General features: G+C 40.9%; 1 protein-coding gene across 3 annotated transcripts in view; it reads left to right on the forward strand.

Moving 5' to 3' along the window:
- Positions 1 to 16,890, forward strand: part of LOC129531666 (ranBP2-like and GRIP domain-containing protein 4) — a 68,809-nt gene that overhangs the window by 18,920 nt on the left and 32,999 nt on the right. For all 3 annotated transcript variants that reach the window (XM_055378237.2, XM_063695716.1, XM_063695717.1), the window contains exons 5-11: positions 348 to 572; positions 918 to 1,063; positions 5,634 to 5,829; positions 11,862 to 11,949; positions 14,075 to 14,284; positions 16,396 to 16,577; positions 16,661 to 16,836. In XM_055378237.2, the coding sequence (XP_055234212.2) occupies positions 348 to 572; positions 918 to 1,063; positions 5,634 to 5,829; positions 11,862 to 11,949; positions 14,075 to 14,284; positions 16,396 to 16,577; positions 16,661 to 16,836 (1,223 nt within the window). The remainder of the gene's footprint in view (positions 1 to 347; positions 573 to 917; positions 1,064 to 5,633; positions 5,830 to 11,861; positions 11,950 to 14,074; positions 14,285 to 16,395; positions 16,578 to 16,660; positions 16,837 to 16,890) is intronic.

Raw genomic sequence — 16,890 nt, forward strand, 5'->3', positions numbered from 1 at the left:
GAGCAGTTTGAGCATAAGGACCTTGTTGCTGAGGATTGACTGGGGAGGTCTAGGCTTCTGGTGGTGACTCAGATGGACAGGGATGTGTGGCAATAGTCCTGGTAGTCTCTGAAGAGAGTATGAGCTACTGCAGTAATCACAGATGCTTTTCTTCACATACAGTTCTTGAGGCTTAGTTTCTGGGTTGTAAGCAACTCTCAGAAGGGACAAATAAGGTATATAGGATGGTGTTTTTGGTGGCATCATCATAAAACTAGACATAGTGGAATGGTGCTTTTTGGGAGCATGACTTGTTTAAAATTGCACAAGTGTTACTCTAATAATTTTTCTTTTTCCCCTCTAAATAGGAACAGCTTCTAGAAGGTGAAGATGGACGGAATAAACTTTTTGACTTGATTCAGTCAGAACTTTATGTAAGACCTGATGACGTCCATGTGAACATCCGGCTAGTGGAGTTCTATCGCTCAAATAAAAGATTGAAGGATGCTGTGGCCCGCTGCCGTGAGGCAGAGAGGAACATAGCTTTGCGTTCAAGTTTAGAGTGGAATTCGTGTGTTGTACAGACCCTTAAGGTAGATAAAAGCTATTGGGTCTTTACATTTCTATGTAGGCAATTAGCATACATCTTTTTGTACTAAAGCAGCAGTGCCCCGCAGGACTTAAATTTCTTTTATTTAGGTAGAACAGTTATAAAATGAAATTTTTACCAGGATCAGTTAAATTTATAATGGGAAAGTTGGGGAGATAACTATGATAAATGTACATATTTTTGGTGTTTTCATTTATAAGGTTGATGTAAAAATCAATGTAGTTTCACAAACGTGGTTGGAGTGAGAAAAGGAATTTGTAGGCATAAAATGGTTAATTTCTTAACACTTGATTAAGTTTTGTAACTTACTATTCATTCCACAAAATAGGAATATCTGGAGTCTTTACAGTGTTTGGAGTCTGATAAAAGTGACTGGCGAGCAACCAATACAGACTTACTGCTGGCCTATGCTAATCTTATGCTTCTTACGCTTTCCACTAGAGATGTGCAGGAAAGTAGAGAATTACTGGAAAGGTGCGTTGACTTTGAGGAGAATGCTTTAGTATAAATTGTAGTTTTTCTTTTTGCAGTAAGTTCATTGCTCTAAATTTCTTTACTGAATCATTATTTCTGTAATGTACGTAGGAGTTATAGTTAATACAGTGAACCACTAGGAGGCAATCTTATTTTTCTTCTTTTCCTGGAAGTTCTAATTGGTTTTATATGACTTTCCTTTTTAGAGAACTCTTATAGTTCAAGCTTCATTAAAATTAGCCTTATGGTTAAATACTCAGTTTTGTCATAGTCAAGCTTAAAATGAATGTTCTAACTGCTATTTCATATTTTATTTTTTATAATAGTATAATCTTGAGTGAAAATTAAAGTTCATCTGTCATCAGATGGCTAGGTTCACATGTACTAGTATAAGCACTTAGCATCACTGGTATTTCAGAAAATACTGTTTTAGCTAAGAAACCAAATAACTCAACTGTGTGATTTACTTTTTTTCCTAAATTTTGATTTTGAAAACCAGTGTCTCCATTTTGAAAATAAATTCCATTGAACAAAAACATCACTTAGATTTGTATAAAGATGTTAGTTTAGAGCAGGGGTTGGTTAGAACTTGTGGGCCAAATATGGCCCCCGCCTAATTTTGTTAATATTTATTGGAATGCAGCATGCCTCTGTTTATGTATTGTCTGTGGCTGCTTACATACTACAAGGTTGGAGTTGAGTGGTTGCAGCAGAGATTGTATGCCTGTAAAGCCAGATTAGTAATCTCCTCCTTTTTGTAGAAAAAGTTTACTGATTGCTAGTTTAGGCTGTCCATTTGTTTGGAAGTTAATTTATTTCCCCATCTGGTATAAGGAAAGAAGTTCATTTCACTGAGTGCAGGGAGTAGGTAATTTTCTTGAAAAAGTACATAGTGTCCTAAATTGGTAGGGTAAGAGCAGTATCTAAAAGAACTAACATAACTTTAAGATTATTTTAGAAAACATGTAGGATGTTTTATTTTGTGTTCTTTGTATACTCAAATTTTTTGGTCACAAGTTCCTTTTACATTTTTCTTAAGGACATCAAAGATCTTTGTATGTGGGTTCCTTTTTTTCTTTCTTTCTTTTTTGTTCTTTTTTTGTTTTTTTTGAGATGGAGTCTTGCTCTGTCACCAGGCTGGAGTGCAGTGGCACGACCTTGACTCACTGTAACCTCCGCCTCCTGGGTTCAGGCGATTCTCCTGCCTCAGCCTCCCGAGTAGCTGGGACCACAGGCGCACACCACCATGCCCAGCTAATTTTTGTATTTTTAGTAGAGACGGGGTTCAGGGTGGTCTCAATCTCTCTCTTTTTTTTTTGAGACTGAGTCTTGCTCTCGCCAGGTTGGCATGCAGTGGTGCAGTCTCGGCTCACTGCAACCTCTGCCTCCTGGGTTCAAGTGATTCTCTTGTCTCTGCCTCCTGAATAGGTGGGACAACAGGTGCCCGACACCACACCTGGCTAATTTTTTTTTTTTTTTTTTTGAGACAGAGTCTCGCTCTGTCACCCAGCCTGGAGTACAGTGGCACAATCTCGGCTCACTGCAAGCTTCACAGTTTCCTCTCAATGCTCTGAATAAGAGCTTATCCTCCTGCCTCAGGTTGTTTCCCACCAGGAAGCCCCAGGAGGGCCCTGAGGACAGCCCTTGGCCCTCAGAGGGGGAGGCTCAGGAGGGGAGATGACCATGGGGATGGAGTCACTCAGGGGAGAATCTGGACCATGAGGGGGTGACTTGGGGGCCTGAGGGGAGGACCCTGAGGAAGACAAAAAGCTGGTGCCACCCTAGGCAGTTTCACAGTGTGGCTTAGGGTGGTGGGTGACAGATGGTTTGTCAGATCAGTTAATCAGGACTCATGGGCCCTTTGTTACCCCCCTTGTGAACCTCCCAGGTTCACGCCATTCTTCTGCCTCAGCCTCCTGAGTAGCTGGGACTACAGGCGCCCACCACCACGCTCGGCTAATTTTTTTGTATTTTTAGTAGAGACGGAGTGTCACCCTGTTAGCCAGGATGGTCTCAATCTCCTGACCTCATGATCTGCCCTCCTCGGCCTCCCAAAGTGTTGGGATTACAGGCGTGAGCCACTGCGCTCAGCCCACACCTGGCTAATTTTTGTATTTTTAGTAGAAACAGGGTTTCATCATGTTGGCCAGGATGGTCTCAATCTTTTTTTTTTGAGACGGAGTCTCGCTCTGTTGCCCAGGCTGGAGTGCAGTGGCGCCATCTCGGCTCACTGCAAGCTCTGTCTCCAGGGTTCACGCCATTCTCCTGCCTCAGCCTCCCGAGTAGCTGGGCCTACAGGTGCCCGCCACCACACCCAGCTAATTTTTTGTATTTTTAGTAGAGATGGGGTTTCACTGTGTTAGCCAGGATGGTCTTGATATCGTGACCTTGTGATCCGCCTGCCTCAGCCTCCCAAAGTGCTGGGATTACAGGCATGAGCCACCGCGCCCGGCTGGTCTCGATCTCTTGACCTCTTGATCTGTCTACCTTGGCCTCCCAAAGTACTGGAAGGTCTCAATCTCTTGACGTCGTGATCCGCCTGCCTTGGCCTTCCAAAGTGCTGGGATTGCAGGTCTGAGCCACTGCACCCGGCCGTATGTGGGTTATTTCTGTCAGTGTTTATTACATTAGAAATTAAAACAAATAAAAAAGTAATCCATTAAAAATGTAATAAGCCCTATTGTGTGTTAATAATAATAGCTTTTTTTTTTGAGACGGAGTTTTGCCCTTGTTGCCCAGGCTAGAGTGCAACAGTGTGATCTCGGATCACTGCAACCTCTGCTTCCCAGATTCAAGCAATTCTCCTGCCTCAGCCTCCCAAGTAGCTAGAATTACAGGTGCCCACCACCACGCCTGGCTAATTTTTTGTATTTTTAGTAGAGATGGGGTTTCACCATGTTGGCTAGGCTGGTCTTGAACTCCTGACCTCAGGTGATCCACCCGCCTCAGCCTCCCAAAGTGCTGGAATTACACGTGTGAGCCAGCACGCAGGGCCAATAATAGCATTTTTTATGAAAAATAATTATTTTCCAGCAGCAAAAAAGTAGTCAGAAAAGTGTCATTGTTTTTGCATTTCTGTAAATCTTTTTAATGTCTCGCTTAATAGAACATAGCTAGATTCTCATTTACTTCCTCTTTCAGTCTGTAAAACTATTACATGTCATGAAGCCTCTAGAAAACTCAGCTCAGCGGGTCGCGGTGGCTCAGGCCTGTAATCCCAGCACTTTGGGAGGCCGAGGCGGGTGGATCACGAAGTCAGGAGATCGAGACCATCCCAGCTAACAATGGTGAAACCTTGTCTCTACTAAAAATACAAAAAATTATCCGGGCATGTTGGTACGCGCCTATAGTCCCAGCTGCTCGGGAGGCTGAGGCAGAAGAATCACTTGAACCTGGTAGTCAGAGGTTGCATTAAGCCAAGATTGTGCCACTGCACTCCAGCCTTGTGACAGAGTGAGATTCTGTCTCCAAAAACAAAAACAAAAAAACTCAGCTCTACATACATGAGAAAATGAGTATGTAATATATAAATTTTTTTTGGTATTATTGTAAAAGTAATTTTAACTTCATGGATCCCCTGAAGGGGTTTTTGAGCACCCTCAGAGATCTTTAGACCTCACTTGCTCTGGTTGCTTTATTGTAAGCCACTTTAAAATCATGCTTCACGTTTAAGTGTTTGCTTTTTGCTTTTACTTTTCTTCCAAAGTGAGGATTTGGAGAAACATTAGGATTTAGAAGAACTAATTTAGAATATAGATTACAAATAGTAGGCCAGGCATAGTGGCTCATGCCTGTAATCCCAGCACATTGGTAAACTGAGGCAGGTGGATCGTGAGGTCAGGAGTTCGAGACCAGCCTGGCCAACATAGTGAAACCCTGTCTCTACTAAAAATATAAAAAAAGTTTAGCGGGGCATGGTGGCAGGTGCTTGTAATCCCAGCTACTCAGGAGGCTGAGTCAGGAGAATCACTTGAACCTGGGAGGTGGAGGTTGCAGTGAGCTTAGATCGTGCCATTACACTCCAGCCCAGGCGATAGTGAGAGACTCTGTCTCAAAAAAAAAAAAAAAAAAAAAAGACAATTTATTTAACGCTGTAATGATCTATATAGTAAAAAGAGCAATTACTGTATTGATACTCAAATACCTGTCAGTTATTTACTTATAATTTGGAAATGGTATGTCTAATTTGAGAAATTACAACTGTTAATTAAATAATGAAATTATATGATCAGGAAGAAACTACAAAATAGTCTCCCAACTTTATCCTGGTTTATTTTGAAATGTGCACCTATAATCACTAATCTTATATTTATCCTGTGATTGGAGGGCTGGGAATAACTGGGAATAAGACATCATTTGAGAGGTTAAGCATGAAGTATAGGAAGTATGCGGGATAAAAATAAGCATTAGATGATTCATAATTTATAACATGGGGAATAAGAATTATTAGAAGTTGAATGTGGAAGATGAAGCTTGAAATAAAATTTTTATTTTGTTTTGAATTAAATGAACCATGATTATTCACAGTGCAGTAAGTGTGTATCATCTGTTTGATATTTTCATATTACAGTTTTGATAGTGCTCTTCAGTCTGCAAAATCTTCTTTGGGTGGAAATGATGAACTGTCAGCTACTTTCTTAGAAATGAAAGGACATTTCTACATGCATGCTGGTTCTCTGCTCTTGAAGATGGATCAGCATGGTAGTAATGTTCAATGGCGAACTCTTTCTGAGCTGGCTGCATTGTGCTATGTCATAGCATTTCAGGTAAGTCTTCCACTTGTAGGAGCAATTAACATTTCACGGAGTCTTGATGTGTTTTAAATGAAGGTGTGCTCTGGCATGTAATGACAATATGTGAACAAACCTGTGGAATTAAAGTTAAAATGAAATAGTCAATTTGATACAGTGGAAAATAACTAAGCATACACAATACCGATGAGGCTGGTGAAACAGGGATGTTGAGTGCACTCTTGTCGAAAGCCTGCATTGCCATGATTTGTTTGTAGACAAATTTGAAGAGTTTGATCTTTTTACTCTGCCATTTTTGGGAACATGATAAAGATGTAATCTCGTATTATGGGTAAAGCTTGATTCAAAAAGATGTGTTACTTGGACAAAATCCTAATAAGTAGATGTAGGGCAATGGCTTTATAGCCTATGATAGAAGAATATGATTGCAATTTAACATGTTAATTGAAACACATGTATATAACATTTATGACTATATTGTGTATATGTAACAGTATATCTATTAATCTTTGAAAACATAAAACCTTTTCTTTTTATTTTTTTATTTTTTTTGAGACCAAGTCTCTCTCTGTTGCCAGGCTGGAGTGCAGTGGCGTGATCTCGGCTCACTGCAGCCTCCACCTCCTGGGTTCAAGTGATTCTCCTGCCTCAGCCTCCCGAGTAGCTGGGACTACAGGCCCGTTCTACCAAGCCCAGCTAATTTTTTGTATTTTTAATAGAGACGGGGTTTCACCATGTTGGCCAGGATGGTCGCAATCTCTTGACCTCGTGATCTACCTGCCTTGGTCTCCCAAAGTGCTGGGATTACAGGCGCGAGTCACTGTGCCTGGCGTGCCTGGCCTTTTTTTTTTTTTTTTTTTTTTGAGACGGAGTCTCGCTCTGTCGCCCAGGCTGGAGTGCAGTGGCACGATCTCAGCTCACTGCAAGCTCCGCCTCCCGAGTTCACACCATTTTCCTGCCTCAGCCTCCTGAGTAGCTGGGACTACAGGCACCCGCCACCACGCCTGGCTAATTTTTTTTTGTACTTTTAGTAGAGACGGGGTTTCACCGTGGTAGCCAGGATGGTCTCAATCTCCTGACCTAGTCATCCACCTGCCTCGGCCTCCCAAAGTGCTGGGATTTACAGGCGTGAGCCACCATGCCCGGACTTTTTTTTTTTTTTTAATGAGCTTGCATAACTTTTGAAAGGAAAAGAAATAAGCAGTCTTCCAAAAAAAGCATTAAACCAGGCTTAGAAAAATGATTAATTTTAGAGAAGGATTTTTTGCTTGGGGAGGGAAAAAAAAGGATTCATTACTTTTAGAGAAGGTCCCTCCTTCTAATATAAATCTTTTTTTCTTTTTGAGACAGAGTTTTGCTCTTGTTGCCCAGGCTGGAGTGCAATGGCGCCATCTGGCTCACTGCAACCTCCGCCTCCTGGGTTCAAGCGATTGTCCTGCTTCAGCCTCCCGAGTAGCTGGGATTACAGGCACACGCCACCACGCCCATCTAATTTTGTATTTTTAGTAGAGATGAGGTTTCTCCATGTTGGTCAGGCTGGTCTTGAGCTCCTGAACTCAGGTGATCTGCACGTCTTGGCCTCTCAAAGTGCTGGGATTACAGGCAGTGAGCCAGCATGCCCTGCCTAATATAAATCTTTTTATTTTTGTTTGAGACGGAGTCTCGCTCTGTCAGCAGGCTGGAGTGCAGTGGCACAATCTCAGCTCACTGCAACCTGTGTCTCCTGGGTTCAAGTGATTCTCCTGCTTCAGCCTGTCACGTATCTGGGATTACAGGCACACACCACCATGCCTGGCTAATTTTTTGTATTTTTTAATAGAGATGGGGTTTCACCATGTTAGCCAGGATGGTCTCGATCTTCTGACCTCGTGATCCACCCGACTCGGCCTCTCAAAGTGCTGGGATTACAGGCATGAGCCGTTGAGCCCGGCCTGTAAATCTTTTAAAAACACTGTTGATAGACAGTTCACATGTTAAGTGCTAATATTTGCTCAGTAGAAACTTCTGTGTTCATAAGGAATGGATTAGTGAAAATTAATGGATTTAGTGAGGTTCACTAGGTAATACAAACATTAAAAGGTTCTTATAGAAATTCTCAAGTAACTGATAGTTCTTATTTTTATTTATTTTATTTTTTTTTGAGATGGAGTCTCACTCTGTCGCCCAGGCTGGAGCACAGTGGCACGACCTCGGCTCACTGCAAGCTCCGCCTCCTGGGTTCACGCCATTCTCCTGCCTCAGCCTCCCGAGTAGCTGGGACTACAGGCACCCACCACCACGCCTGGCTAATTTTTTTGTATTTTCAGTAGAAATGGGGTTTCACCGTGTTAGCCAGGATGGTCTCGATCTCCTGACCTCATGATCTGCCCACCTTGGCCTCCCAAAGTGCTGGCATTACAGGCGTGAGCCACCGCGCCCTGCCAATAGTTCTTATTTTTAATGGAAACTTTAAAATTTATCTGTCTGTGTGTCTATTAGAGTCTTGCTGTGTCACCTAGGCTGGAGTGCAGTTGCATAATCGTAGCTCACCGTAACACTGAACTGGGCTCGAGCTTCCCAGAGTGCTGGGATTATAGGTGTGAGCTACTGCGCACAGCCTAAAATTTTTTGATATGTAGTTTTGGGAGGCAGAGTCTCACTCTTGCTCTGGCTGGAGTGCAGTGGCATGATCATAGCTCACTGCATCCTCGAACTCCTGGGCTCAAGTGATCCTCTCCTGCTTCAGCCTCAGCTCAGTAGCTGGGACTACAGGTGCCTGCCACCATGCCTGGCTACATTGTTAAATTTTTTGTAAAGACAAGGTCTTGCTATGTTTCCCAGGCTGGTTGGTCTTGAACTCCTGGCTTCAAGTGATCCTTCTGCCTTGCCCTCCCAAAGTGCTGAGATTACAGGTATGAGCCACCACACCTGACTGTGAACTTTTAATCATAATAAGTTAGTTTCCCTCTTAATCCATTCACTCAGGTCTCCTTTCCTAGATGACAGCTACTGTTAGGAGTTTCTTGGGTGTTCAGAAGATTTTTTGCATATGCAAATATGCAATACATTCTTTCTCTGCTTTTAAAAAATATTGTGCCTCAATGTGGGTGTGCTTTACCTATTGCCAGATGCCTTGCTTTTCTAAATGTTTCTTCATTGTTCCACTTCAGCACAGATACCTACCTCAGTCTTTATTAACTACCACATATTTGTGTAGAATGAATATATAATAGAAACATCTTAGATGCTTGTATTTTATTTGATCAGTTTATTTTAAAGCTTAATGAACAAATGATTATAAGCATAAAATGTAGGTTATGTGCTGGCATTTGGGTATTTAAGAATTGGCTAACTTTTATGGCAAGATTTTCAGACTCTTAATCAGAGGAATACTGTGGTTCTAGTAAGTGCATCTGCATTGCAGCTAGGTAGTTAACAAAGTATCTTGAAACCTTTTAGTTAAGATGAGGAAATAGCCAGGCGTGGTGGCTCACACCTATAATCTTAGCACTTTGGGAGGCTGAGGCAGGTGGATCGCTTGAGGTCAGGAGTTTGAGACCATCCTGACCAACATGGTCAAACCCCATCTCTACTAAAAATACAAAAATTAGCCACGCATGGTGGCGGGTGCCTGTAGTCCCAGCTACTTGAGAGGCCGAGACAGGAGAATTGCTTGAAACCAGGAGGCGGAGGTTGCAGTGAGCCGAGATCGTGCCACTGCAGCACTCCAGCCTGGCGACAGAGCGAGACTCCATCTCAAAAAAAAAAAAGGAAATAGTGAATTGAGATGATTTGATTGAGTGGATTCACAACTAATTAAATGGTCACAGATTCAACTGTTGAATAATTTTGTAAAAGAGGCCGGGTTTATGAATTGAGGTCAGTTTGAAAACAAAAAGAATGATGTCAACATTTTGTTTCTTACTTTGTGTGCTCTTTTCAACATATAGATGACAAACTTTGACATGATGTTTAGAAAACTTGTGAGTAAAAGGATAGGCAATACGAATATTTCTAAAATTCAAAATCAGAAGCTTTTAGGTTCATAAATCATTTATTTTGAAAAATGAGCATGTTTGGAAAGAATTATATATACATGGTTTAAAATTCTGGCGGCTCTTAAGAATATGCTGTGAAGACTCCTTTCTGTTCCCTAGTTATTTACTTTCTCCACCCCCAAAGAAACTAATGTTATTGCTTTCTTGTGTGTTCTTCAGGAAATGTTTTATGCATCTCCAAGTAAACACACATATAGCCCCTGTCTTTAAAAGAAGGAGGAAAACATTTGAACATTGCATTTACTTTATTTCCATTAACTGTATCTTGGAGATGTTTCCATGTCAGTATATATAAAGGGCATTCTCATTAGTTTGGATGCTTGCATATTATTCCATTGTATGGATGTACTGTAGTTTTGGAGTTTTTAAAACCAGGGTCCTAAAACCAGGACATTAGCTTGCTTTTACTTTTTTTTTTTAAATGCTACTTCAAGTAATTTAGCAATGATTAACTTGTGCTGTGAATTCCTGAAAGAATTGCAGTATCAAAGTATATCTGTGCATTTATAATTTTTAGAGCTGTTGCCAAATATCTAACCCTAAAGAGGTTGTATCAAATTACATTTCCACCACCAATTAAGAAAGTGGTGATAGAATTAAAAGCCGATGCTCTAGTCACCCATATAGTTACTTTTGGCATGTTTCTAGTAAGTGGGCATTGCCTGTGACTGGACGTTTTCAGTGATGGACATTCATTACTTTTCAAGATAGCCCAGTGCATTTGGCTATTAGGTGGTTTGGCTCTTGGTACTTCCTTATATAGAATAAAAATATTCTTCAAGCCTTCTACCTGTTGGTCTTGTTTCTTCTTTTGATGATTTCTTTTATAAAATAATTTTAATATCTGAAGGCAGCTGTCACGTCTTCCCTTCGCCATTCTATTCATCATGCTTTTTTTTTCCCCATAGGTTATTGCATTAGGATCTCTTTAATTTCCTGGTTGTCCCATTTATTCTAGTGCTATCCCCTATTATCCATACTCTGAAAATGTGTTATCTACAATGTGGCATTTCCAAGTGTCATTTCACCTGTACTTTTTAAAGTAGGGTGTCATATCTACTCAAATAGGACAACATCTGCTGTTGTCTTATTTATGCAGGGTAGAAAAGTAATATAATTAAATTTTCCATTTCTCTGAATGTAACATGAATGTGCTTTTGGTAGAAACTAATTTCTCAGAGCTGCTCTGTGTATGCTTTTTTTTTTTTTCTTTTTTTGGAGATAGGGTCTCACTCTGTTGCCCAAGCTGGAGCACAGTGGCATGATCATGGCTCACTGCAGCCTTGACCTCCTGGATTTAAGTGATCCTCCTGCCTCAGCCTCCTGAGTAGCTGGGACCACAGGTGTGTGCCACCACTCCTGGCTAATTAAAAAAAACTTTTTTTAGAGATAGGGTCTCACCGTGTTGTTCAGGCTGGTCTTGAACTCTGGGCTCAAGTGATCCCCCCACCTCGGCCTCCCAAAGTGCTGGGATTACAGGTGTGAGCCAACTTGTCTGGCCCCTCTTTTTTTTTTTTTTTTTTTTTTTGCGATGGAGTCTCGCTCTTTCACCCAGGCTAGAGTGCAATGGCGCAGTCTTGGCGCACTACAACCTCTGCCTCACAGGTTCAAGCTATCCTTGTGCCTCAGCCTCCCGTGTAGCTGGAATTAATAGGTGTGTGCCACCACGCCTGGCTCTTTGTTTTTTTTTTTTATTATTTTTAGTAGAGACTGGGTTTCACCATGTTGGCCAGGCTGGTCTCGAACTCCTGACCTTAAGTGATCAGCCCACCTTGGCCTCCCAGAGTGTTGGGATTACAGGTGTGAGCCACCACGCCTGTACCTGGCCTATCTTTCATAGGTTATATAAATTCCTTGGTTCCCAGTTTTTGCAGTCTTTTTCAATTCAGTTTAATTAATGGTTAACTGTTCATTCATTATCAAAAAAAGTACAGTGTAATAGATAAGACCATGTTACTATTAGAAGTATGGGTATCATCAAATTAAGATTTTTGATTCTAAAATTATTAGGTTCCAAGACCAAAGATTAAATTAATAAAAGGTGAAACTGGACAAAATCTGCTGGAAATGATGGCCTGTGACCGACTGAGCCAATCAGGTAATAGTAATATTAAACTAATTTAATTTAAAAAGAAAAAGGAATTTCTGTTAAGGCATATCTTATGATAAAATCTCCATCTGTCCAGGAGATAATTTGTCAAAATTATTTCTTTTTGCCGTATCAGTTAACAGCAATAGGTATGGAAGAGATGCGAAGAAATAGCACATTCTTTAAAAAAAATGAATATTTGATATTGTTTGTTCCTATGTGGAGAGGATTTCTTAATTCTTTCTTCATCTGGCTGCTAGAGCCTCTATCCTGAATATTTAGTCACTTCCTGAACTAAGTATAATTATTGATTTGCCAACCATTTAACACCAGCTGATTCTAAAAACACTGCTGTGGGGATATAAAGATGAAGAAGATACGGATCTGTCTTAAAGAGCTGAGAGCATAGTGAGGAAGATAGAAGATATATACTTACCTTATATTAGGCTCTTGGAATTTGTGGATTTTTTCCCCCATTTTTGGCTTGGGATGAATCCTAAAGGTCTGTTGCGTATTACCTGTGATTTTGCTAAGATACAAACTTTAAGGTAGTTAGATGGCCATTGAATCAAGCAGTGAACTGAAGAAACATAGTGCTTTCTATAAGGAGCAGTTTTGATATAAAATTGGATGAATTTTGTAAAGAGCAAGATGTAATATTAAATCAAAGTTATTATAAGCTTTGGTGTATAGTTAGGCTGTTGGCCAAAGCTCACATTGCTCTTTTATTCCATAGCCCACTTTTTTTGTGGGAGTTAGGCTTTCAGTCCTTAAAGTGACTTTCTACTTTTTTCCTTTTCTCTTTTCCTTCTACCCTTGCAGGGCTCTCATAAGTGCCTTTGCATGGTGTCACAGTTAGATAAAAATTGCCTGTATTTTTTTTTTTATGTCTTTGATCTGGGCATCCCAAGGGTGCCTCTGTAAGTGTGCTGAGACACAACTGTGTAGTGGTAACCAAAGCTAATTTCCCAGCAGAATTAACTCAAAGGAGGGTTTTTAAAAAAAGTTCAATTGAAATATAATTTGTATACCACACGCTTCACCCATTTAAAGTGTACAGTTCAGTGGCTTTTAGTATGTTCATAGAGTATTACCATTGTCACCACAGTCAGTTTTAGAAGATTTTCATCACTCCATGAGGAATTCCTTACCTATTAGCAGTTACTCCCCATTTTACCCAAACCTCTCAGCCTTGGCAACCGCTAATCTGTCTCTGTAGGTTTGCCTATTCTGAACATTTTACATAAATGGAATCATATAGTATGTGGTCTTTTGTGACTGGCTTCTTTCATTTAGCAAGGTTTTCAAGGTTCATCTGTGTTATAGCATGTATCAGTACTTTATCCGAGGACTATGATTTTTTGATTGCTTACTGTAAACCTATGGAATAAAAATCTCTGGGAACAAGGCCTGGAAATAATTCTTTTTTTTTTTTTTCCTGAGACAGTCTTACTCTGTTGCCCAGGCTGGAGTGCAGTGGCGTGATCTCGGCTCACTGCAAGCTCCGCCTCCCGGGTTCACGCCATTCTCCTCCCTCAGCCTCCCCAGTAGCTGGGACTACAGGCGCCCGCCACCAGGGCCGGCTAATTTTTTTTTTTTTTTTTTTTTTGTATTTTTAGTAGAGACGGGGTTTCACTGTGTTAGCCAGGATGGTCTTGATCTCCTGACCTCATTATCCACCCAGCTTGGCCTCCCAAAGTGCTGGGATTACAAGCATGAGCCACCGTGCCCAGCTGGAAATAATTCTTAAAAGCTGTTTAAAGGAGGATTCTGATGAGCCAGGTTTAGAAATCAGTGTATCAGATCAGAGAATAAGAGCTTGTCCCTGTTCTCCTATGGCCACTTAAATCCAGACCTTTTCATCTAAAATGCAAATATGTTTGGCATTTTTCATACACATTCCTGTCTTTTTTCCCCCTTCTGCTGTCTTATGTAGATACTGAGAATATTAAACCTGTACTCTTTTCGTTTGCTACATAAGCACCCGTTTTGTTGTCCAGCTGTATTTTTTGGGTTGGAGGGTTAGGTCTGCAATAATCATGTTATTTCCCGTTTGGGTATACAAATGAGACAACGTGAGCAAATACAATCTGTATTTTTAAAGTGATGGAAATAACTTAAATTTTTTTTTCAGGGCACATGTTGCTAAACTTAAGTCGTGGCAAGCAAGATTTTTTAAAAGAGGTTGTTGAAACTTTTGCCAACAAAAGCGGGCAGTCTGCATTATATGATGCTCTGTTTTCTAGTCAGTCACCTAAGGATACATCTTTTCTTGGTAGCGATGATATTGGAAACATTGATGTACAAGAACCAGAGCTTAAAGATTTAGCTAGATACGATGTTGGTAAGTTATATGTTTCAGAGGAAATGGTCTCCGTCTTAATTCTTATAAATTGCCCATAATCTTATTACCCAGAAATAACGACTTAATGTTTTCCTGTATTCCTTTTGTGTGTGGGTTGGGCTGGGGGGAGTTTGAATGTGGTGCTGTGGGGGTGGCATGTATTTTTTGTTGTTGTTGTTGTTTTTGAGACCAAGTTTTGCTCTCGTCGCCCATGCTGGAGTGCAGTGGTGCGATCTCAGCTCACTGTAACCTCTGTGAACCTCCCGGGTTCAAGTAATTCTACTGCCTCAGTCTCCCAAGTAGCGGGATAACAAATGCCCACCACCACGCCCAGCTAATTTTTTGTATTTTTAGTAGAGACGGGGTTTCATCATGTTGGTCAGGCTGGTCTCAAACTCCTGACCTCAGGTGATCCACCTGCCTTGGCCTCCCAAAGTGCTGGGATTACAGGTGTGAGCCACCGCGACCAGCCTTGTTGTATTTTGAGACAGGGTCTCGCTGTGTCACCTGGGCTGGAGTGTAGTGGCATGATCGTAGGTCACTGCTGCCTTGAACTTCTGGGCTCAAGGGATTCTCTTGCCTCAGCCTCCTGAGTAGCTGGTACCATAGGCACATGCCACTCGGCCCAGATAATTTTTTTTTTTAATTGGTAGAGACAGGGTCTCCCTTTGTTGCCCAGGCTAGTCTCCAACTCCTAGGCTCAAGTGATCCTCCTGCCTAAGCCCCCCAAAGTGTTGGGATTAGGCCCGGCACAGTGGCTCATATCTGTAATCCCAGCACTTTGGGAGGCCGAGGTGGGCAGATCACCTGAGATCAGGAGTTCGAGACCATCCTGGCCAACATGGTGAAACCCCGTCTCTACTAAAAATAAAAAATGATCCGGGGGTGGTGGCATGTGCCTGTAGTCCCTACTCAGGAGGCTGAGGCAGGAGAATCACTTCAACCCGGGAGGTGGAGGTTGCAGTGAGCCAAGATCACACTGCTGCACTACAGCCTGGGCGACAGAGCGAGACTTCGTCTCAAAAACAAAAAGTGTTGGAATTATAGGCATGAGCCACTGCATCTGGCCATATTTTTCATCTAAATGGTTATGTATGATTTATCTTGCTTCCTTCATGAATTCTCTCCCATAGTCTCTGTATTAAAACTATAAATATCACTTTTATTGGCAATATAATCTTTTTTGTGAAGTAGTCATAATTTGCTTGCTACTTTCTGTTATTGGGCATCCAAGTTTTCTCAACTTTTCCACTGTTAATACTCTGATAAGAACTTCAACAAAAAGTGTCTTCATTGCAAGTTATTTCCATAGAGATACCTAAAAACAGAATTACGGAGACAAAGGACATGAACATCTTTAAGTCTTGCAAAATGCCAAAATGACAGAAAGATTATACCTCTTCATGCTTCCAGAAGCGCATAACCTTTTCTTTTCTTTTCTTTTCTTTTTTTTGAGACAGAGTCTCACTCTGTCACCCAGGCTGGAGCGCAGTGGCGCAATCTCGGCTCACTGCAACTTCCGCCTGCCAGGTTCAAGCAATTGTCTTGCCTCAGCCTCTCAAGTAGCTGGGACTACAGGCACGTGACACCGTGCTCGGCTAATTTTTTGTATTTTTAGTAGAGACGGAGTTTCACCATGCTGGCCAGGCTGGTCTCGAACTCCTGACTGCGCATAACCTTTTCAATATTGACTTTCTTGTAGAAAAACAGATTTCTTTACTGTACCGATGGATTAATATAGTGGTGTTCCATTGCTTTAATGACTTAAAGGAAAACCCATTGTTTTGGGGTTTCTTATTAGGTTAGGTGTTCTTTATTTGGCTTTTGTCAGTTGATTTTGGTTTATTGAGTTCTAGTCAGTGTCATTTTTTAAGATGGACTTAAACATTCTTCATCACTACTATTTTTATTAAAATTTCTAGAAATAATCAAGTGAGAATGCATTTAATAGGAACATGAGATTTTGCCTAACATAGAATTCCCTCCAGCTTTGATATAGAAAAGCAGTTATATAATTAAGATATATATAATGTGAATTGTTTATGTTGGCAAAACTAATGGCACAAGGAAAAATTTCAAACCCTTAAGCCAATTTTTTTATTTTATTTCAGGTGCTATTCGAGCACATAATGGTAGTCTTCAGCACCTTACTTGGCTTGGCTTACAGTGGAATTCATTGCCTGCTTTACCTGGAATCCGAAAATGGCTAAAACAGCTTTTCCATCATTTGCCCCAGGAAACCTCAAGGCTTGAAACAAATGCACCTGAATCAATATGTATTTTAGATCTTGAAGTAAGCAAAGATTTTAACAAATTAAATATTCTGAATTTTGTTCAATTTTTTTTTCTAACTTAACTTTTCCTTAAATAAAACAGGTATTTCTCCTTGGAGTAGTATATACCAGCCACTTACAATTAAAGGAGAAATGTAATTCTCACCACAGCTCCTATCAGCCGTTATGCCTGCCCCTTCCTGTATGTAAACAGCTTTGTACAGAAAGACAAAAATCTTGGTGGGATGCGGTTTGTACTCTGATTCACAGAAAAGCAGTGTAAGTAGTGAAACAAAAATATTGCTTTCACTTAGTGCGTAGGTTTTACCAGGG

The sequence above is a fragment of the Gorilla gorilla genome, chromosome 12 (assembly GCF_029281585.2).
Source record: "Gorilla gorilla gorilla isolate KB3781 chromosome 12, NHGRI_mGorGor1-v2.1_pri, whole genome shotgun sequence".
NCBI classification, from domain to species: domain Eukaryota; kingdom Metazoa; phylum Chordata; class Mammalia; order Primates; family Hominidae; genus Gorilla; species Gorilla gorilla.